This window comes from Trichosurus vulpecula, chromosome 4 (genome assembly GCF_011100635.1).
Source record: "Trichosurus vulpecula isolate mTriVul1 chromosome 4, mTriVul1.pri, whole genome shotgun sequence".
NCBI classification, from domain to species: Eukaryota; Metazoa; Chordata; class Mammalia; order Diprotodontia; family Phalangeridae; genus Trichosurus; species Trichosurus vulpecula.
The window spans coordinates 96,398,035-96,422,573 of record NC_050576.1 but is presented as its reverse complement, the minus strand read 5'-3'; the positions used below and the strand labels follow the sequence as shown (position 1 = coordinate 96,422,573).

The window sequence follows — 24,539 nt, the reverse complement described above, 5'->3', positions numbered from 1 at the left end:
TTCTGACCACCCAAAATTTACATATCATTTTCAGTTTTGCAAAGAGCTTGATATATGGCATCTCTATTGATCTTCTCAGAAACCTTATGAAGTAGCTTTTATTATTATTACCCCCATTTTACAGATGAGGAAGTTAAGGTTGATTGAAATTAATTCACTCACTAGGTTCGCAGAAATAATATCTAAGGGAACAGCAGATTAACCCAGCCAACCAGCCTGTCTGGGAGAGTGCTGGGTGAGTGAAACAGGATATGAGGACCAGAACCAGGGTGGAAGTACCTGCTGTAGCAATGATTGAGCCTCAGGCCTCTCAGCCCAGGACAGGATACTTTCAGAGCTCAGGGATATACCACTGCAGAGCCTGTAGCCATGGGAGCAGCTACCCTGGAGGCCTCCAGCCCACAGCCTAAAGGTCTGAAACTCACCTTGAACTTCTGGGAGCCCTAATATCCAGGTAAATCAGCTCTCCCTTCTTCCCTCACCCAGAGAATACTACCTAGGGAGAAACAGAAGAGCTAGAAGTGGGGCTTCAGTAGCCTTTCAGTGAGAGAAGTTTGGGAGAGAGCCCTTTTTGTGGTGGCAGAAGGAGACTAGTACAGGAACAGAAGTGTCCCAGCAGGCCTCACCTCAGCAGAACAATGAGAGTTACTGAGCCCCAGGTGGGTGGAGCTAGCAAACGTCAATACCAGGACCCCAGACTGCCTTTGCACAGTCAGAGGAAGTGACAGACACCAGCACAGACAACTGCTGAGACCATCTGTGCTGTAGGACAGTTCCAGGGAAGAAGAGACTTCCAACAGTCAGAACACCTCTCCCCCACATGTCATGAAACTAGAGGCCATAGTACACAAAGCCAGTGAGCAGGCCCACAGATCCCAGCACAATAATCATGGGACAGAGTCCCCTGAGCCCCAGAAGCAGAGATTCACTTTAGAAGCCAGGAGGAAAAAAAACACCAAAAAAAGCACACTAAAAAGCCAAAGACAATGGAATCCTATTATGTAGACAGGGAAGCTCAAAATACCAATTCAGAATAGGACAGCATGGGCACTATACCCACATCTGAAACCTCAAAAGGGAATGTGAACTGGTTTTCTTACTTTCAATTTTATTAATCTCACATTTAGTATTCATGATTTCTAATTTGGTACTTAATTGTGGATCTTTAATATGTCCTTTTTCTAGGTTTTTTTTCATGCACTTGCAATTCATTGATCTGCTTTTTCTCTGTTTTATTGATGTAAGTAATTAGATATTAAATTTCCCACAAAGACCACTTTGACTTCATTCCATAAACTTTGGTACATTCCCTCATTGTTGTCACTTTCATTAATGAAATTATTGATTATTTCCATGATTTGTTCTTTGATCCACTTATTCTGGTCTTTCCTGGCATGGCCCATGCTGTACTGTGCTCTGCTCCCAGCACAGTGAGATAGACACTTCCCAGCATCTATACAGGTCATCTTGGGCTCGAGACTTGTTTCCTTCTGTTATTTCGTGGGTTCTGTAGCTCTAGAATTTGTTTAGACCCATTTTTACAGGTGTTTGGAGGTATTTGGGGGAGAGCTTAAGTGAGTCCCTGTTTTCCAGCCAACATCTTGGCTACAGCCCATATTTCTCCTCTTTTTTTGGATTAAAGTATTCAGAACTATATAATTTCCCCTAGGACCATGTTTGCTGTATCCCATAAGTTTCCTTTATTATGACACTATTGTAATTTTAAAATGAAGTATTGGCTTATTTCTATGATTTATTCTTTAACTTATCAGTTCTTTGGAATTAAGTTTCTAATGTATATGACAACACATGGTCAATTTGTGTAATGGTGTCATTCAAAGATAAGAACTATGTAAACTACTTTTTGTTCCTATTCAGTAATTACTTTCCAAATTTCCATATTTTGGTTGGATTTGTCTAGAGCTCCACTCTGTACCTGTTCCTCTGCCAGGTTTCAACGTCATTTAAAATGCTCCTCTCAGATTAAGTTCATCCTACTGAATATTCTCACCATTCTGCTATTTCAATCACTGATTGACACAGCCTCTCTTAGCCACCTCTACCCTCTGAGTGGAGGATTGGAGAGTGGGGTAAAAAACACTTCCCAAGGTGTTCTTTATAAAGGGCAGAAACTAAAATTTTTCTCATTCAACTCTGTATCTTCTCTTTTGCCTCCTTTCAGCTCTGCTGGAAGATGTCCCTATGCTAGGAAGCCTCTGGTTTGCACCCACAATTGACTCCACACACTCTTTCCTTCCTCCTTTTATGTGTTGTCTCCTCCTTTAGATTATAAGCTTTCTGAGAGAAGGAACTGGGCTTTTTTAATTACTTCTATTCCCAGTGCTTAACACATTGCCTGGCACATTGTAGGTGCTAAATAAATATTTATTGGGTTGGACTGGATTAGATCTGAAAGGGTCATTCTCTCAATATTATAGTTTTACTATTTATTTCTTCCTCCAGTTTGATTAACTTTTCCTTTAGTATTTAGAAGCTATGCTCTTTGGTGCACAAATATTAAGTACAGATATTGATTTGTCATCTATGGCAACTTTAACATAATGAAGTGTTTTGATTATCTCTTTTTATCATGTTTATATTTGCTTTAGCCCTATTTGAAATCATGATTACTACTCTAGATTTATAAAAAAAATACTTGAAGTAGAATGGATTGTACTACAGGCACTATAATTTCGTATAAATTTTTGTATTTCATGTGGAAGTATTAGCTAAGATTATTTCTTGTAAACAACATAGTGTTGGATTCCATTTTTTTATCTACTTTTATACCATCTTCCATTTTGTGGTTTGATTTTTTTATTATTTGTTTTCCTCCATGTTGTCATTTTCTATTTGTTCCCCTTTTTTCTCAATCGTCTCTTTATTAATAAGAAGCTAGAAAAAAAGAGAGGGAATTTGCCTAATGTTTGTAATCTTCAAGTGAAGCACCTTGTTTCCTTTCTGTTGCCCCTTCCCTTTTCTTCTTACCCTGCTTGAAATCCAGGTTACAGGAGATAAGGGGATCTAGTCACAGTTCCAGGGTAGAGGAGAGTCCTGTGGTCACTTGCAGAGGTACAGGGTCCTCACTCTCAGTTCTAAAGCAGAAAGCCATATTTCAAGGGACAGGAGGAGTGCTAGGACTTGTGGCTGCAGAGGACAAAGGTCTCTCTGCATTGGTAAAGACCAGAACACAGTGCAGGAGAGCAGTGACCATACCTCTCCACCTACCATACTACCTTGGAAGCACTGAAAATGTACAAACCCCTTGAAGGAGTTCTGAAAAGATCAGCAAAAATATGTGAAGCTTAGGATAGTGTCCTCCCCTTCCTGAGAGTACATCTCAACTTTAACATAAAGTTAAAAGTTAACAAATAGGGTGAGGAAGGGGTAGGAAGGAGGGAGAGAGTGCAGAATTCAAAAAAAATTTAAATTTACAAATTTAAAAAATGCAAAAAAATAAATTGTTCTACAAATTTGAGCTAAAGGACCATGTAGAAACATCACTGTGCCCTTGGCAATTTAGTACAGAATAGACACTCTGGCACTTAGTCCTTGAGCATATGGAGAAGTGATGATCCCAGGTAGTTAAATAACTCAGTGTTTTCTTACAGTGAAAGTTTTATTGATACAAAGTGACTTTTTCTTAACTGTTTCATGTTTCAGCTTTTGCAGTTTAAAAAGTGAACATTTCACATCAAAATGGATGTTGGACAAAACTGTGTAAACACAGCTATATCAAAACATTTATCACAAAGTAGAATGTGATCAAATCGTGCAGATTGAGGCTGAGCATTTGTTATAGTCACCATTTCCAATCAGTGGTAAGACATGGCTGATGGCTTTGTCCTCCATTACCTCTGCAGCTGAATTCCTGAGGAAATAACACAACCAAAAGTAAAAATTAGTAAGCGAGTGAAAATATTCAGCCTGAACAACAAAAGAATTTGCATAAATCAATGGTGCTAGGAACATCCTTTGATGTTGCATTTTTTAAAAAGAACGTGTGTAGGTTTTGGAGGGGCAGAATACAGGAGTTTTAGTTAGAGACGAATCTGTTTAGCTTTATGACAAACCCTAAACTGTAGGGGAAGTTTGTATAAGAACAGGTTCTCAAATGATACTATAAAGTTCAACAGAAAACAGATTCCATTTTGTTTCTTTGTATTTCTACCTGGTCTATTCCATTGTTTCTCTAAATGGCTCTCAACATATTGATATAGAGCTAAGGAACCTCTCAAGCCCACAGAAAACTGTTGTTAATTTTGTTATTCTCTTCTATCTGCATAATACTTCCTCTCCTTTCCTCCCCATGACCCCATGCAACAATTCAATTCCTTACAGGATTTTGAGGGTTTAATAAACAATTGAAAATCTGTACACAGTGGTGGTTCGTCTGTCTTGAAAGATCTTTAAACTATTTTAAAATTCTCATTATATAATAACCCCACTAGCAACTGCACAGAGTAAACATTTTGTTGCATATGAAAAGGTCCCTAGATGAGAGTAATGAATGCTAGTTTGAAGTGATATCTCTAAGTATCTCTAAGATGGAAGGAGCCATTATCTCTTCAGGACCCAAGTTAAACCAATTTAACTGTTTTTGACAAAGTGAAAAGAGATTTTAATTGATTATTAATAAAAAAATTTCCATCTATCTATCTATCTATCTATATACATATATATAGGCATATGCAGTATTAAAATATGTTATAAAACCCAAGCCATGTATTCTGAAAATGAGGATTTATTAAGACTAATTTTCTTTTGGTGGTGGTGGTGGTGGTAGATAGGGAAGGTTGTCTTCTCCTAGAGATCTGGAAAAAGAGCTCAAGGAATAATCTCTTGTGGATGGTTCTGCTCTGTATTCTTAGAAGTGCATTTGGTGGGGTTTCTCATTTTACATCCTGATGATAACTTTAAAATGTTACAGTAATAAGAATATCACAAAATAGGAATATAAATCATGTCAGAGAAGCCCAGGATTAGTGTTGAACTCACCAAAGTTCTGTTATGTACATCTGGGATAATCAATTTTCCCTTCTTGGCACCTTGCTCTAAATGGAGGTGAGCTTGGAGCTGTATGAAATCCCTGAATGCATGAAAATTCTACTTCTTGTCCTGTTCTTGAATAAACTTTTTCAGCATCTATCCATCTAAATTCTATGTTATTTTTCATCATCATTTCTTTTGTTATTGTACATGGCTCTGAAAGATGAAAAGAATATATACCACAATTAATTAGTGTGTACAACTTTGCATTTTCCAAAATAATGAGGAATATAAAAGACATTTCTACAGTGATAATGCAAGTCATTTTCTCCTTCTCTTCTATTCACAATGCTGAATAATATGATATTAAAATCTGAATAATAACACATGATCAGACCTTCAACCCATCTGAATGGTAGCTTTTTCTCTGCCCCCAACATCTAAAATATGTGCTTCCTTCCCACAGCAGTCCAGTGACTACCATCCCTGTTTTTCAGTCCATACCCGAAGTAGGGTTGGAGAAAAAGGCAAGGCCTGAGAGAGGGAAAGGGAGCAGGGTTGTAGGTAATTTTGTTGTTCTTTAGTGGTTTGAGTCTTGAACAACTACTCTTCATAACCTCATCTGGGGTTTTCTTGGCAAAGATACTGGAACTGTTTGCTATTTTCTTCTCCAGTACATTTTACACATGGGGAAGCTAAGGCAAACAAGGTTAAATTGGCCATGGTTACCCAGATAGTAAGTATCTGAGGCTGGATTTGAAATGGGGTCTTTCTGACTCTGGGCCTAGAATTCTATCTACTATACCACCTCACTGTCCATGTTGTAGGTAAGGTACTTAATAAATGTTCATTAATTGCTGGACTGAGAAGTATGGAAGGAAGAAAAGTTAACCCACTGTTTCTTCTTGTTTCAGACTGTCTTTCTTAGAACTTATCTACCTGTGTTTCATCCTCACCCCAGATCTCACCAAACTGAAGGTGCCCCAGCTGCTAGAATTCTTTGTTTTTGTTTTGCAGCATCTGCTTGAAGATCATTCTCTCTGATTTAGATATTCCCATTTTTACATACATTGCTCATTCCATACACTCTCACATTTGGTCAGATAGCTTTGAACCAAGTAACTTTATTTACTGGAATAAATTATGGTACCATTCTGACATCTTTATTCCTAAATGCACTTTGCTTTTTTGAGTAACTAGATACTGATGGGATTACCAGGATTTAGTTACACTATGGTTGTTTCCTTTTTAGAAATATGAGACTCTTTGTATCTTGATGGCTTGCTGGAATGGATATAACCTTTTTCTGAGGATCAGGAAGGGATCTTGTTAACTCTGGGGCAACTGCAGGCAGACAAATCCTCCCTGTAAGCAATTGGGTTTTGCCTTGTGGATACTACTGGAAGCTGTGCTGTTAATGTGTAGTATAATTCTGCTCATTGTAATTCTACTTCTGCTTATTATTTCAAATGTTTATGCCTTAGTCTCTTGGGGAAAAGCTGCCTATGGTGATAAAGCAAGGGAAAATGAAAAGAATCAGTAAGAAGAAAGAAGAAAAGCTACAGATGCTGGGATCATATAGTTAGAAAACTAGAGAGACTCAAAAAATAATCAAGAAAAATGGTTGTTCAATAGTATCCAGAAGTAAGAAAAAAGCCTATAAAATCACCAGCATTTTTAGATGGCTAATGAAACAAGACAAAATTGAGAAGAAGAGAAATAATAGTGATTAAAACTTCAAAATATTTCATGGACTCAGCATTACATTTCCAAGATACACATAAAATCTATATGCACAAATATCACCAAAAATTAGATAACAGTTATGCATATAAATGATTATAAAAAATAAAGATAGTAAAATTATCCAAAAGTAATGTCAAAATTTAATATAATACCAATTAAAATATTAGGGGCTACTAGACAAAATGGCCAAAAATATCTCTATAAGAATAAGTGAAGAAGACTGTCAAATGGGATTATGAATCAAAGAAAAGAAGAATTGTATTGAAAGATATTGTTGTACAGTAAATAAGTAAATTCCTAAAATCATTTAATACTGGATAAAAACAGAAAACTGATAAGTAGGACAGAATAGCTCATCTGCAATTAGAGATATATGACCATTTCATGGTGTTTTGGAAACGTTATATAATTTCATGATGAAAAAAATTATACCAGAAACTTAAACCACAAGCTATACTCTTTATCAGGTGTATAAATATCACCGGTGTGTAGTGTATTGTATAAACATTTTATCACTTTTACTTGGGGTTAAGTCCTTATATTACCTCCCATAAATTTAGCAGCATTTCACTATTTATAATGTCCATACTGATTCCCAAATAATCAATGGAAAAAGAGAATTCAGAGGTAATAAAATCTTAGCTGAAATAAAACTCAGAGAATATATATTCTCAGCCAAATATGTACAATAATTTTCTTCCTAAGTGCTTTCAGGATGGGTCATCTGCTTTCCTCAGAAAGTGACTGTTCCAAAGTCTGTCTTTTGGGGAAAAGAAAATCAATTTTGAAAACAAAATGTAAATCAGTCAACTTTGTGATTCCCAAAGTGCATTAAAATCGTACCAACTATCATACACATTGTGCTATGTAAAAGTTAAAATGCATAGAAAATGGTGTAAGGAGGAGTTAATTTGTTATCTACTTTCTAATATAAAAAAGGAAGAGTTCTCCTTGAGTATAAGGGGAAGGAAACACATGATTTCTTTTTCTCTTAAATTACTACTCCCAGCAACCAGGACATGATCAAATTGGAGTGAAAAGCCTGAGCTATACATCTAGTCATGTAGTAACAAAAAATTCTTAGATAGGGGCATGGCAGGGGTTCGTATGTTGGAGATATTGGTCCTGGTAACAAGCATGGGTATCAGTGAAGCTTTTCTTTGAAGTTTACTATTGAAGCCTATTTTATTATTGATATTTACTCCCCTATACTACTACTCTGTGACATTTTAACTATGAGCACCAACTGATCATATGCTTCATTAATGACATTTTCCTTATGTAATGAATCTATTGAGCACATACCTAGGCATGTTGGTTCCTTTGTCCATAATCCATTTCTGCATGTTACAATTGGGGAACCCTCTAGCACATAGAATTTTTGACATCTGTACTCCACTTGTGATCCTGGAGCATATTCAGGTAATGTGAAGGAAATGGTATCTCCATTATTAATAGCTGGTGGTGGTCCACATTTTCCTACTTCCTCTGAGAATAAGAGAAAGAATTTTATTTGGTGAAAAATATAATACAGATAGGAGATTGAATTATTTGATAACTGTCCCTTCTCCTTCAGTTTCTCCACGTACTGAACCCTGCTATGCATTTATTCAAATTCTAACTTGCATCAGTGATTTCTGTGTATGGCTTGACCTCCATCAATACACAGATTATCTGCCCTCCACTTCCATAAGTCCCATAACCTCAATTCCACTGTACTACTTCACCCTCATCTTTTGTAAAGGGCTTACGGAGTCAGTTAATAAACCATTCAATAAGTATTAATTAAATACCTACTATATGCAAGGCACTGTGCTATGTGCAATGCTGGGTAAAAGAATCAATAGGGCCATCAGCCAGAGGAAAGAATCCAAGAAGATGAGAATTCTGCTTGGTAATGAGGACTAATAGGGCAGCTAGGTGGCACCATGCATAGTGTCAAGCCTGGAGTCAGCAAGACCTGAGTCTAAATGTGGCCTCAAATACTTATTAGCTGAGTGAGCTTGAGCAAGTCATTTAACCTTACTTGCCTCAGTCTCCTCATCTATAAAAGGAGTTGGAGAAGTTTGTGTGTGTTTTTCTTTCATTCTCCCTTTTCAAAAGTGTTTGCTTCTGATTACGCCCTCCCCCAATCTGCCCTGCCTTCTATCATCCCCCTTTATCCCCATCTCCCCTATTTTCCTGTAGGATAAGATACCCAATTGAGTGTGTATGTTATTCCCACCTTAAACCAAATCTGATGAGATTAAAGTCCACTCATTCCCTTTCACCTTCCCCCCCTTCCCCTCCATTGTAACAGCTTTTTCTTGTGTCTTTTATGTGAGATAATGTACCCTATTCTATCTCTTCCTTTCTATTCCTCGTTTTCCATTTGGCCAATTCTGTTTTTTAAGGCATCCTTCTCATTGATCTTTTGGATTTCTTTTGCCATTTTGTTTAGTATATTTTAAGGTGTTATTTTCTTCAGTATTTTTGAGGTCTCCTTTGCCAAGCTGTTGACTTGCTTTTCATGATTTTCTTGCATCACTCTCATTTCTCTTCCCAATTTTTCCCCTACTTCTATTACTTGATTTTCAAACTCCTTTTTGACCTCTTGTGTGACCTGTGACCAACTCATATTTTTCTTGGAGGCTTTGGATATAGGAGCTTTTATTTTGTTGTCTTCTTTGGTTGTATGTTTTGGTCTTCTTTGTCATCAAAGTAAGGTTCTATAGTCTGATTTTTAAGGCTGTTTGCTCATTTTCCCAGTTATTTGCTTGATTTTTGAGCTCTTTGTCAAGGTAGAACTCTGCTTCCAGAGTGGAGAGTGCTCTGTCCCAAGTTTCAGAGGATTTGAGTAGCTGTTGTGAGAGATACTTCTAGGCACCTGTAAATTTTCAGTTCTTCTAAGTTGATATGATGGAAGGAGAAGTGTTTACTCTTCTCCTGGCCTGTGTTCTAGTCTTAGAGTGACCATAAGCACTCTTTTCTGCCTTGTTACTGTGAGGAGGATTCCCTCTCCACAGCCATCTCAAGGTCTGCTATGCCAGCTGTCATCCTCACCCTAGGACTGCCACCAGATCCAACCCAGATCCAAACAGGGCAAAGGAAGAGAATCCCACCTTGATGCCAGCAAAGAGATGCCTGTAATTCCCCTCTGATCAGCTTCATGGTCCCCCTACCTATGGGCCTGGCATTCTGGAAGCAGCTACTGCTGCTGCCACTGCCCTGGGACTGAGGCCAGATCATGCTCTTCTCTCACCCAGGTCAGACAGAGTTTCCCCATTGACCTTCTACTTTGTCTTTGGCATCTGTGGGTTGAGAAGTCTGGAAACCACCACAGCTGTGTGTTGGTAAACAAAATGGGCTCTTAGCACTCAGTTCAACCAAGTGTCCTTGAAGAGTTTGGCCTTTGTTTCCTTGATTAGATTGAGAGTCCTTGGTGACCTCCTTGCCTCAGGGGAGGGCCTAGTTTACACATGAGTTTGAGTGATGTGTTTGGGACATCAGAAGCTTTTAGACCATGTAGGTTTAAGTTGCCTCTTTGTGATGATTTTAGGTCACGTGGGTGAGTCGCATATATGACTCACCCTTGACCCTGAAAAAGATATAAAACCAGAGGTTGGCTTTCTTTTCCGGAGCTCTTACCCACAGCCATGGTGGTGCACATGTCTCTGGGCCAGCCCTTGTTATGAGCTCCTGGGCTGAGCTCAGATGTTGGTAACTATGAATTGTATTTGGTCTGTCTGTTGAAGTTTGTAATTTGTTTGTCTTTGCTCTGAAGTTCAGGGTGCTAGCTTTTTCCCCAGAACTAAGTGAATGGTATTTATATGCCAAATTAAAGTAAGCTTGTTAACCACTTAATGTTGCTTTCCTTAGTAAAGCAGATCAAAAGAACCTGGGCTTTTGCAGCATTCTGGTAGCATGCTTGTTGTTGGGCTTGTGTTGGTCTTTCACCCCCATAACAGCTGCTAGCCAGATGGTTGAAACAAGCTGCCAGTGATTCCATCCCCTGAGGCCTGTTCAGGCCCAGTGCCTGCCAGTGTGGCCCATGCTGGACTGTGCTCTACTTCCAGCCAGTGTGAGAGACCCTTCTTTTTGGCCTTCCAGGTTGTCTTGGACTAGAGACTTGTTTTGCTCTGTCATTTTGTGGGTTCTGTAGCTCTAGAATTTGCTTCAAGTCCTTTTTTTACAGGTATTTGGAGGGGTTTTAGGAAGAGCTCCAGCAAATCCCTCCTTTTACTCTGCCACCTTGTCTCCTCCACCCCAGCAGCTATTTTTAATGGAATTTCTCTTTCTATCTTTTGCCACTGGACTTTGTTGGTAATATATGGAAATGCTGATGATTTGTATGGCTTTATTTTATATCCTGGAAATTTAGTGAAATTGTTGTTTCAACTAGTTTTTTCATTGATTCTCTAGGGTTCCCTAAGCATACCATCATACTGTCTTCAAAGAATGATAGTTCTGTTTCCTCATTGCCTATTCTATTTCCTTCTATTTCTTTTTCTTCTGTTAATGCTATAGCTAACATTTCTAGTACTGTATCGAATAACAGTGGTAATAATGGACATCCTTTTTCCCCTGATCTTATTGGGAAGGCTTCTAGCTTATCCCCATTACAGATAATACGTGCAGATGGTTTTCAATAGAAATTACTTTACTGTTTCCTTCATTTGAGTTCTTTAAGCTCTCACCTTCAATAAGCAGCCTTTCATTCCCTTTTTTATCATCAATTTATCTCATGTATATTTTGTTTTTCCAGAGTTGTTTACATATTGTCTCCCTGATTTGGCTGTGAGCTCCTTGATAACTGAGAGTATCTTTTGCCTTTCTTGATGTGCTTAGAATAGTGGTTGGCACATCATAGACAATTAATAAATGTTGATTAATTGACTGACCACTCATCAGCTGTTGCCTTTCTTATGTTCAGGTTTTAAAGTCTTTTCAAAAGTTGGGAAAGTTACCTGAAACATGACAAATGATTACAAAAAATACAACAGATTCCATGGGGAGATAAAAGGTGCATATGAGTCAAAGTTCAAAGATGTAGAAGTGAATTACTCTTCATTTATCCATTGTATTTATCAGTAACATCTGTAGCCTTTCTCTGATTTTGTTTCTTATCTCTGAATTGGGAATACAGGTTCTGCTTACTCCAAAGGCATGATGGGCATTGAATGAGAGAATATATCTCAAAGTGTTATGAAAGAGAACAAAAGCTAACCTCTAAATTTGAAGTCGGATCTCTTTTGATGATGATGTAAACTTTTCTTTAATGAACTCTCTACTCTTTCTTTAGTATTTCATTGGACCCCAAATCAATTAATGTATATTGTAACCATTCCTTGATTTCTTATATTCTGTATGAATCTTATCTATATCTCTTTATAAATCTTTTATAAAGTATTCACCTACTACACAGATGCCTTCTTCTAGTTTGTTCATTTGTTTTGCTTAATATTTTGTAGGTTTTAATTTTAGCTCCAGGGTTTTCTATTTGCCTTCAGAACTCTCATCGATTCCAATAATTTGGGGAACTTCATTCCCTCTCCAAAGAATTCCATGACTAACAACCAATTTCAAAACTGATTAGGGATATTATTCTTTAATTCTTTTTAGAAAGTTCTGTGGACATGCACCTCAAATTGATAGTGCCGAAATTATAAGCAATATAAAGGCACAATATCAGCCTGCTGAAGCAGTGAGTTACAAGTGTATTTGATATGTTAAAATTTATGGAAAACTAGATATAGTTTGTATAAATAAGATCCAGACAGACCTTCCTCAATGCAAAGGTATAGTAACAGATTTTACTTTAAAAAATGAAGGTAAGTGTCAGGGGGATAACAAAGAAAATGATTTGTATCAATAATTTCAAAGAGTATATGGGTTCCTTATAAATATTGGTTTAAAAACATAGCAATTATAATTGAAAACTAGATCCCTTTGGGGGAATGGAGCCATTCCCCCAAAATATGCCAATTGAGGCATATTTAACTAAATAACCTTCAACCCATGAGTATATTATTTCTTTTTATGAAGCAAAATTTCTATCCTATTTTCTATGAACAGTGGATTTGTGAAATTTTCTATATATTTCCATATTGATATTATTAATATGTTCAACATTTTCACTAACTAACCACAAGGTATTTGTTAAATACTTATAAGTACCCCAATATATCCAATTGAATTTGGGATTTAAATATAAGCTTTTATATCCAGATCCTTTTTTTTTTAAGAAAGGATACTGAGCTAGGAGTCTTAAGCATCAGGAATCTAGATGTCATAGCATTTGAACTGTTATTTCTCTCTTTTATTGATGAAAGTATTTAGAGATTTAAATTTTTCACTAAGTTCTGCTTAGGTTGATTTCCTTGGGTTTTGGTATGTTGTTTCATTGTTGTCATTATCTTTAATGAAATGATTGATTTTTTTTATGATTTGTTCTTTAACTCTTCTATTCTTTAGGATGAAGTTATTTAGTTTCCACTTAATCTTTTAGTTTTTGCTTCAAAGGTCCTTTGTTCAATATAATTATTGCCATATGGTCAGAAAAGGATGCATTTAATGTTTATGATTTTTGCTTCATTTGTTTGAGAAGTTTTCATGCCCTGACATATCAATTTTCACGAAGGTGCCATATATAGCTAAGGAAAAGGTATACTCATTTCTATTCCCATTCAATTTTATTGAAAGGTCTATAATATCTAACTTTTGTAATATTTTATTCAGCTCATTTGTGGTACTGGAGAAATCAATTATTGCTAAGGAGACCCCGCCCCACAGCCCCTGAGAAAATTCCAGTTTGCATAAGAAAGAATGGACTCAGACCTTTTGGCATTTAGCAAATGTCCCTCGGGCTCCGTGACTCCTCCAAGGAATGTCCACAGATAAGATTATCCCACTTAAGGATAACCTGTCAGAATCTTTGATCTGTCAGGACCTTTGTTCCTGTGCCCCTGACCACCTTGTGACCTGGTCAGTAAATTTCAAGAGATAATTAACCACTGCACCCTGTTTTTTCTGTGTAAATATGATTTCTTCACCCCAACTCAGAGCCATTCTGATTTTTGTGGAACCCCGAATGGTCGCCGGCTAATAAATTCTCCATTTAAAACTTATACTCTGTGGTGTGTCTCACTCACTCTTGGTACAACACATTATCACCTTTCTTATTTATTTTATGCTTGCACTTATATAGGTATGAGAGGAGTAAATTGAAGTTCCTGCTATTGTAATTTTGCTGTCTATTTCTGCATGTAACTATTTAAGTAGGTTTTATTATTACCACATTACATATGTTTTTATTATTGATATTAATTCATTTGGGAAAAATTAATTTCTCAGCTTAGTTCTTTTAATTAATGCTGTGACTTTTTCTGAGATTATGATTACTACCCCTTCTTTTTTTTACTTCATTAAAGCACAAGAAATTGTCTTTCAGATCTTTATATTAATTCTGTGTATCTTTCTCTTTCAAATATATTTCTTTTAAATGTCTTACTGCTAGATTTGATTTGTGAACCTTTCTGCAATCCTCTTCTGTTTTATGCATAAGCTCATTTTATTCCATTCACAGTTGTGCTTGCTAATTGTGTTACTTCCTTTTATCCCAATCTCTTATAAATTGTCTTCTCTTTGTTTCTCAACCCTTCATTCTTTGAGAGTTTGTTTTCTTTACTCCATTATTTCCTGTTTTCCTCTATGTGAAATGTGTTTCAGTACTCAACTCTATGTGTGTATACTTCCCTCCATTAGCCAGTTTAGCTGAGAGTGACATTCAAGTGTCACCCATTCCACTCAACACTTCCATTCTCTTGGGGTATAGACTTTTACTTATACAAACCATTTTGGTGAGATATTTTCCCCCATTTTTCCTTTCCTTTCCCTTCCCTCCTGCCTCTTTAAGGAGTTAATCAAGGGATGGCCTATTTAATCAAAACCCAAAAGAAAAAATGAAAATATCAAACTGAGAGGGGAAGGTCCTCAGGATTCCTGGACAAAAGAGAAACATTATTACTAGTGATATAAAGGAAGGTTTAAAAAAACCAGTTTCTGCTTTCAAAAACCCCACCATCTATTGGGCTAGGCAACACACAAACAACCACATAGAAGATACATCCAGGGGGCAGCTAGGTAGTACAGTGAGTAGAGTGCTGGCCCTGGAGTCAAGAGGACTCGAATTCAAATCCAACCTCAGACACATGACACACTAGCTGTGTGACCTTGGGCAAGTCACTTAAACCCAATTGGCCTGCCTACCCTCCTCCAAAAAAGCAAACAAACAAAACACAAAAAAGATATATCCAGGAAATTTGTGAATAATCAACGGAGGGATGCCACTAGCATTATATCAGAGCTATAAGTTATGTATCTTTGGGGGTTTTATAAACACTTTCCATATCTTATTTGATCCTCAGAACAACCCTGTTATTATTATGCTATTATTATGTCCATTTTACAGATGAGGAAACAGAAACAGTGAGACAAAGTGTCTTGTCCAGGGTCACACAAATAGAAGCTGTGTGAAGCAGGATTTGAACTCATGTCCTCCTGATTCCATGAACTGCACTTTATCCATTGTGGCAGGTAATAAATTCAGGAATTAGAAACAGAGTGAGGAGACTGAGATGAAGAATAAAAAGCTGGAGCAGCTCCCCATAAGGGCTTTAGTCCCTCCTACCCTAGGTTGTGACATCACTAACTCCTCTCATCAGTTGTTCTCAGGAACACTATTAGATGGTAATAGCATGCATCTGGCTCCTAAATACTACCTCATGCATTTTGTTTTGTTTTTGTAAAATTCAGTTCCTGCTCTTGCTGTCCTTCAAACTTGATGAAGTAAATAAAATTTTGCTTAGGTAACAGAAGTCCAAATAGTGGTAGAGTGATAGAGCTAACGCGGCTTGGTTCTGTATCTAAAAACAAGTAAGCACACTCAGCTACTCTGTCAATTATTTACTCAATACCAATACAACTTTGATTGTATCCTAGAAAGAGAGGGGAAGAGGAGAGGAAGGGTTTTTGCAGTGCTTCTTTTTCCAACAGGGTCACATGACCACTAGCCGCCAGTGTCTTGCTGCTGTGTATAAAGGAACATCCTAGAGAATGTAGAAGAAATAAGAAGATTTTGCTGAATTTATCTTATAGATTAATCATTTGTCCTGTAGATCAATTAATATTGATTAATTATTAATCAGACTCTTCCATTCTCTCTGTGTTCCACATCTTAGGTAGTTTACATCCAGTTCCAAAACACAGAAATGCACTATACACAGGAAAAGCCAACCCAAAAAAGACAGTTGCCTAAAGTCACGCTGTCTCAACAAAATGGGGGAAAAAGTCCATCTGCTTCACAAATTCCCTCTCCTTCCTTCCAAGATATGTGGCTCTGTGATCAGTATTACTGTGAAACAACCAATAAAATTTCACCCCAGAAATTCTGATTCACTTTGTATTTTATCTCTTCTCTGTCAGAAGTTAATTTCAAGAAAGGCTGACAATACTCAGCGTTATCATCTTGAGCTGCTTTCAAGATTTCTCCAAAGGATCAAACATGAAATATTTTTGGTGTTCAAGACATTCATAACATTCTCTCTCTCTCCAAACACCTTTACAATCTTCCTTAACCCTCATATACTCTGGGATCCAGTGAAACTGATTTCCTTACTGTTCTTTTTTTCTAATATATTCATATTTCACCAAATATTTCTCATTTTTATATAAATTTTTTAGCACTAATTTTTTAAAACATTAAGTTCCTAGTATTTTCCTCCCTCATTCCCCTGTAGGCTATTTTTAATTAATTTATTTATTTTCAGTTTACAACTTTCATTTCCACAAAATTTGAGTTCCAAATTTTCTTCCTGTCTCTGCCTTAGCTCCCAACCAAGATGGCATGTATTCTGACTTCCCCTTGCCCAAGTCTGCCCTCCCTACTGTCACCCCACCCTACTCCTCTTATCTCCTCCCCCTTTACATTCTTGTAAGGCAAGATAGATTTTTATACCCCATTGCCTGTATATCTTATTTACCACTTGCATGTAAAAACAATTTTTACCATTTGTCTTTAAAAACTTTGAGGTCCAAATTCTCTTCCTTCTTCCCTTCCCTCCCACCCTCATTGAGAAGGCAAGCAATTCAATACAGGTTATAAATGTGTAGTTATGCAAAACATTTCCATAAAAGTCATATAGTGAAAGATTATCTATATTTCCTTCCATCCTATCCCCCTCCATATTTATTGTATTTTCTCCTTTGATCGTATCCCTTTTCAAAAGTGTTGCCCAATCTGCCCTCCCTTCTATCACCCTTCCTTATCCCCATCCCCCTATTTTTGTGTAGGATAAGATACCCAATTGGGTGTGTATGTTATTCCCTCCTTAAGCCAAATCTGATGAGAATAAGGTTGACTCATTCCCTTTCACCTCCCCCCCTTCCCCTCCATTGTAACAGCTTTTTCTTGCCTCTTTTATGTGAGATAATTTACCCTATTCTATCTCTTCCTTTCTATTCCTCCCAATATATTCCTCTTACCCCTTAATTTGATTTTTAAAATATCATCCCTTCATATAAAATTCATCCTGTGCCCTCTGCCTATGTATACATATATATGTATATATTATGATTATAGTGACCCCCTGTGCACACATGACTTTGCATTTTATATCTTCAGCCTTGACTGAAAGCCAGGTAAGTTCAGTGTCATGGAAGTCAAATTTAAAGAAAATGACAAGGAATTTAATCAATAGCTTCAAAGACATCAGAAATGTCCAGAAGGATGAAAACAGAACTATGAAAACAATGGAAATGGCATTAAAACACTTATTTCAGGGCTGGGGAACCTGTGGCCTTGAGGTCATATGTGGCCTCCTAGGTTCTTAGATGTGACATTTTTTTTTGACTGAGTCCAAGTTTTATAGAGCAAATCTTCTTATTAAGGGGATTTGTTGTGTGAAGTCTTGATTCAGTCAAAGGGCCACACTTGAAGATCTAGAAGGCCAGAGCATCCCCATGCCTGATTTATTTTATCCCTCTGCCTGCAGACAAAACCTCAAAACTCTTTGAAAAAGATTATAATAGAAACATTATTCAAATATTTTTACAAAAATAAATTGTATTGCACTCCATTACCCAAATCATTTCAATTCAACAAACATTAAAAAAAAACCCCTTCATTCATGTAGAAACTTGTGCGAGGTGCTGAAGGAGATAAAAAATTTAATTTCCTACCGAAATTTAGATAGTTGCTTCCTTCATGGAGTTCATGATCTTATGAAGGAATTTTTAAATTAATCACTTGTAATTAATTGATATAATCACTTTTAGTTAAAGTGTTAAGCTTGATAATTTTTATTAGTTAGGTACAGTATAAATCTTGGAATCAAGATGACTTAGTTTAAATTCTGTAAAGCCAATCAGTAAGTGAAAAGATCTTTCCTGCCCATTGAATAGGCTTCTGGTGGGGCATCTAATGGGGCCAACAAAGGGAGGTTTGATTAGAGACAGGCCTTTACCCTTTCACTAAGTAAGTGTGAGGCCCCAGCTAACGAGCAAAGTAGTTTGCTAGTTTGAGAAAGGTGTGAAGCCCTCAGGGCCCTAAGGGGGGTTGCAAAGACCAGGACCAATGGTATGTGTCTGGGTTCTAGTCAATCAGATGACTTTTAAGGACTGTATAAAAAGAGAGAACAGAACTCAGAAACAGCAGAAACTGAGGACTAGGAGGAGGAGAAACTGAGGACTGAGAGTGGAACTGAACACAACAGAGCCACAAGCAGTGGAACAGAGAGAAGCAGGCTTCAGAACCTGAGGGCCAGCTTCCAGAGTGTGCAGAGTGCAGAGTGCTGAACAGAGGAGGGAGTTGCAGGCCTTGGAGTCAATAGAGCAGAAGGAGAGAGAGTGCTGAGCAGGGAGCTAGGATTCCTGAGTGATCTTCTTATAGGAGGGCCTTAGCATTGAGGGGAAGCACAAGTATGGTTTGGTTTGCTGTGAAAATATTTGGTTATAGTTTCCTTGTTACTATAGTGAGGTGAGCTTATTGGTTTTGGAATGTTAGTGCCACAATATCGAATTGGGGGCATTGGTCCTTGAGTCTGATCCTTTCAAGTCTAAATAAATGTTGTACTTCCTCTGCCTTCTGCATAGAGAATTCATTATACTTTGTGATTCTGAACCATTCAGGCATGCCCAAAGTCCTCTCTGAGATCATGAATTTTGCCTTTCTGATATATCTGGCAGTGAGGATGGAATCCTAGGGTATAAAATCTCTATTCAGAAGCAGAAGGACTTCAGAGGAATAGATGAATATCCTAGGGTAGGAGGATTCATCTTATTCCTCCCTGAAAAAGGAATGGGCTAAAGGAGCTGGACTCTGTGAAAACTTGGAACCAAGGCTACAGAGGGGAGACCCTAGGATTTTGAAAGATATTTGCAAAAGATTAAAATTGATCCAGGGGAAGAATTGCTGGCATCACAATCTAGGCAAGGCTGGATGGTGTTATCAGCTGTTATATGAAAGATTGTAATTAAGTGAAAGAAATGGGGGTACTGCTATGCCACAGCAAGATGGGAAATCTCAGGCAGCAGGAGAACAAGTTATTGCTCAAGAGTGTACTGACTCAAATGAGAATTTTACCATTAATGTGGCTAGGAGAAACGGGAGGCCAAATGGGTCAAAAATGCATCTGAACTCAGCCCAGGTCGAGCCTGACCACTAGCTTCATCCTTGCCATGGTGTCAGGGGAAGGGGGTTGATAAAAATGAGATGATGTCAGGGGCTGAGGCAGTTGAGGGGATGCTCATAATTTGGAGAATGGCTGAACATTGTTTGGTGCATGATTATAATGGAATATTCTTGTGCTATAAGAAACGACAAGCAGAATAGTTTCAGAAAGATCTGTACCAACGTGAACAGATTCAGAGTGAAGTGAGAAGAACCAGAAAACAACAAAAACAAAAAATGGTACACAGTAACAGCAATGTTGTACAATGAACAACTGGGAATGACTTAACTATTCTTAGTAATATAACGATCTAAGCCAATCCCAAAGGATTCATGATCAAAAGTGCTATCCAACTCAAGAGAAAGAACCGATGACATCTGAATACAATGATGTCTGAATCACAAAGCATGCTATTTTTCTCTTCTTTTCTTCTTTTTCTTTCTTCCTTTCTTTTTTCCTTGCTTTCTTTTCCCTTTCCTTTCTTCTTTCCTTCCTTTCTGACTCCTTCCTTCCTTCCTTCCTTCCTTCCTTCCTTCCTTCCTTCCTTCCTTCCTTCCTTCCTCCATTCCTTCCTCTCTTCCCTCCCTCTTTATTTCCTCTCTTCCTGCCTCCTTGCCTCCCACCTTCTTACTTCCCTCTCTCCTTCCTTCCTTTCTTGCTTCTTTTCCTCCCTCCTTCTTTCTCTTTTTTGTTTGTGTTTTCTCCCAGAAAATGACCAATATGAAAATATTTTGCGTTACTGATAACGTATAAATTATATCAGATTGCTTACCATTGCTGGGAGGAATGAGGGGAAGGAAGGAGGGATAGAATTGGGAACTAAAAACATTTTTGGAGGGGGGTAAGCGTGGCAATTTGGGTGAAGTGACTTGCCCAAGGTGACACAGCTCGTAAGTGTGTCAAGCCAATGAGGTCGGATTTCAACTCAGGTCCTCCTGACTCCAGGGCAGGTGCTATATTCACTGGGCCACATAGCTGCCCTGGACCTAAAAACTTTTGAAACAACAAATGATAAAAATTGTTTTTACATGTAATTGGAGGGGAAATAAAATATTATTAAACAATAAAAAAGAATGTTGGAAAATCATGAAAACAAACCTGACCCAAAATAATAAATGAAAAGATACTTCCCCCTACTTTTTTGTAGAAGTTTGGGGTCCTTGTGTGTGATACATTATACATAGTCAGATTATTTTGATATATTCATTTTTTCCCATTTTTTTCTTCTTTCTCTTTTTTTCTCTGTAGAAATAAATCCTTGTTATAATGGATTGACCTCTGGGGAGTAAAGGGTGAAGTAAATAGGGAGAAATTGGGAAATTAAAGATCAAGGATTTGAATTAGGGGGCAAAGCCAAGATGGTGGCTGGAAAGCAGGGACTTGCATGAGATCCTCCCCTAGGTCACTCCAAAAACCTGTAAAAAATGTCTCTGAACAAATTCTAGAACTGCAGAACCCACAAAATACCAGAGGGAAGCAGGGCTCCAGCCCAGGACACCCTGGATGGTTGTGGGGTAAGGTCTATCGTATGGAACTGGGAGCAGAGTGGAGCACAAACCAGTGTGGGTTGCGGCAGGACCAACCAGACTGGGAGCTGGGCAGAACAGGCCCTAGCACCCCGAATCAGTGAGCTGTGGCATATACATATAGACAGAGGGCACAGGGTGATTTGAATATGAAGGGATATCTAAAAAAAATCAAATTAAAGGATGAAAGAGGAGTATATTGAGAGAGGGAGAAAGGGAGAGAGAGAATGAGGTAAATTATCTCACATAAAAGTGGCAAGAAAAAGCAGTTCTGTAGGAAGGGAAGAGGGGGCAGGTGAGGGGGATTGAGTAAATCTTGCTCTCATCAGATTTGAACTGAGGAGGGAATAACATACACACTCAATTGGGTATCTTCCCCATAGGCAAGTAGGAGGAAGGAGATAAAAAAGGGGGGATGATAAAAGGGAAGGCAGATAGGAGGAGGAGGTAATCAAAAACAAACACTTTTGAAAAGGAACAGGGTCAAGGGAGAAAATTGAATAAAAGGGGATAGGATAGGAAGGAGCAAAATATTGTTAGTCTTTCACGACATGAGTATTGTGGAAGGGTTTAACATAATGATATGCATGTGGCTTATGTTGAATTGCTTGCCTTCTTAGGGAGGGTGGGTGGGGAGGGAAGAGGGGAGAGAATTTGGAACTCAAAGTTTTAAAAACAGATGTTCAAAAAAAAAGTTTTTGCACGCAACAAGGAAATAAGATAAACATCCAATGTGGCATAGAAATTTATCTTGCCCTACAAGAAAGTAAGGGAAAAGTGGATGGGGGGGAGTGGGGTGACAGAAGGGAGGGCAGACCGGGGAATGTGGCAACCAGAATATATGCCATCTTGGAGTGGGGGGAGGATAGAAATGGGGAGAAAATTTGTAATTCAAACTCTTGTGAAAAATCAATTCTGAAAACTAAAAATATTAAATAAATTAAATAAAAAAAACCTTTTCACAAAGTTTCGCTTGACCCACAAAGCTATTCTTATACTAACAGGTCTAAGTTCTCAGAGACACATCACTATGAGTGTTAAGTTCAGACTCTGGGTCCCAGGATGTAGTCTTGCTGAAGAGAAACATATTTCCCTTTCTTACCACTCTAACTCTTGAGCCTGTATTAAATAGGTTATGTATCCACATCGTGCATAATATTTATACAACTAGCCATTCACATCAAGGACATGTTTGGATATTCAACATTAAACATTGATTTAATGACAAAAGAAAATAAATATTGTAGTGAATAATATTTGTAGATAATAATATATTAAACTAAAAGTATATCTTACACTAAATAGAACTGAGTACAAAATGAACAAAGAAGTCTATCTAAACTACATGATTACAATATGAAAAGAGACTTATAGGGCCCCATAAAGTCACTGTTTAAGAATTTCCTCATGAATAAAACAGAGATGCCACTGAATTGCATGATACACAAGTCGCAAAGGTATTGCTAAATTTTCCCAGTGTTATCTAGCCCCAAATCCTGTTTTCAATAAAAATATGGTAGATTTCCACTTATAAACCCAGGGCATTTTGTTACAATGGAAATTGTTTTTTGCAAGGTACAAAATAGGTATGCAATCATATTTATATTTATGAAAATGAATCTTTTTTTCACTCTACTAAGTGTTTCACTGCAGTTTTTTTCCTTCACGTTCACATATGTTTTGTCAAAAAGTGGGCTCACATGTGATCTTTCCTTAACTTAGCAAACCTCAAAGAGCAAATCAGTGAAAAATAAATCTCACTACAAGAGCATTTTGGCAACGGTGTCCAGTTCTTCTCATGACACTCATAACACTCATGACATCCACTCAGAACCCACTAGAGTAGTACCAGGAGACCACTAATACCATACTTTGTCACATTCATGATATTCTGTTTTTCCATCATTCACTCTCCCTCCAAAGTCTATGTCAGGTGGATCTTTACATTTTGGAACTGAAGAAAAGATGCAAAATATACATTTTTTTTCCAAGAGGATTATGAGATCAAGAAGCATTATTATTAAAGGATTTAAATTAACTTTTGGTCCCCAAATATCTTTCATTTTTTGGTTCATCCAGGAACATAGAGACAAAAATACAGTCAGATGTAAAACAAAAAAATGATCCCATGAAACCATATATTTTGCTAACTTCCCCAAAAGTCCCAGATATCTACTAATTCTAAGAAATCAAACTTCTGTTCCATTTTCAGCTTACCTTGTCCTACAGTGTAGGAAGACCATAGGATAAAAATGATCATGAGATGGTGTAATGTCATGGTGCTTCCCAAGAGCAAATGACCAAGATGTTTGTGAATATTTTGCTTTGGATCCTATTTTCATTAGCTTTCTTTCAGTCTAGTGCTGTGTTTCTTTCTTATATCATCAGGGAAATTCAACATCCTTTCTTTGTAAACATCAAAGTTCACAGGCACTTGTGCAAAATCAGTAAACAATGACTTAACAAGCCCTTTCCTGTAATTTACTGGATTTATGACAAGATATTTGATTTGGGGAAATCATGTAGTAAACAGAAAGCAGAGTAGTTCAGGAAACATTTTTTATATAGCTGATGTCCACTGTCATGTACCTGTGACAATTCTGACCATCCAAAATTTACTTATCACTTTCAATTTTGCAAAGGGCTTGATATATAGTGTCTCTATTGATCTTCTCAGGAACCCTATGAAGTAGCTGTTATTATTACCGCCATTTTGCAGATGAGGACATTAAGGTTGATTGAAGTTAATTCATTTGCCAGGGCCACAAAAATAGTTTCTAAGGTGGAATCTGAACTCAAGTCTTCCTGATATCAAGTCCAGCACTCTTTCCACTATATCCTTGATCTTCTTTGTTCATGTCTCCTGGAATAACTTACTCCAATAATCATCATTTTTCCTTCATGCATCTTCAGTCCTTCTGCTTTCACTGTATCCTCCCTGTCTGCTATAAATATGTTTAGTGTACCCCGATACTAAAATGAAGTTGCCCCTTGATGATTTGAATCAACCTAGTACCATTCCATCTGTCTTCTTCCCTTTCATTGCCATACTTCTTGAAAATGGTATCCAAATGAAATGCTTCTACTTCCTTACCACCTACTCTATTATCAACTCTTGCAATATGGCTCTACCTCCAAAACTCTATTGAAATTCCTTTTTTTTATCTTCAGTATGGCAGAAGTGACAACTGTTTTACACAACCTGTGATGATTCAAAGAACTCTATGGTATTCCATTTCATTGTACCCACTACAACTAGCAAAGAAGTTGTGATGAATATCCAAATTGGTATTAAGAGCTTATAAATATCCATTTCCCCCGAACACTTGTTTTGATCAGTCACCACAACTGTGACCCAGACAGGAATCTTTCATCCACATCTAACTGAGCAAGGATGTCCCTCCTTTGGTGGTCTTCTCCATCCAAACCCTATCTCTCTCAAAACCTCGATGCAAAACATGGTGCCCCTTCAGATTCATTGAGGATTTCTTGATATAATATTAACCTGGGTGTGGCTCTCTTGTAGCATGTTGTACTTTTGGCAGACCACACTTTCCAAGTCACTGTCACT

The 24,539-nt window shown here is 37.5% G+C and overlaps 1 protein-coding gene across 1 annotated transcript; it reads right to left on the bottom strand.

The window, feature by feature from the left end:
- Positions 1–3,600: 3,600 nt before the first annotated feature.
- LOC118846202 (complement factor H-related protein 2-like) lies at positions 3,601–23,339 on the bottom strand. The gene is made up of 4 exons (XM_036754494.1): positions 23,186–23,339; positions 8,041–8,223; positions 4,999–5,205; positions 3,601–3,871 (listed from the first exon to the last, which is right to left on the bottom strand). The coding sequence occupies exons 1-3, from the start codon at positions 23,244–23,246 to the stop codon at positions 5,009–5,011; spliced, it is 441 nt and encodes a 146-aa protein (XP_036610389.1). The 5' UTR covers positions 23,247–23,339; the 3' UTR covers positions 3,601–3,871; positions 4,999–5,008.
- Positions 23,340–24,539: the final 1,200 nt, after the last annotated feature.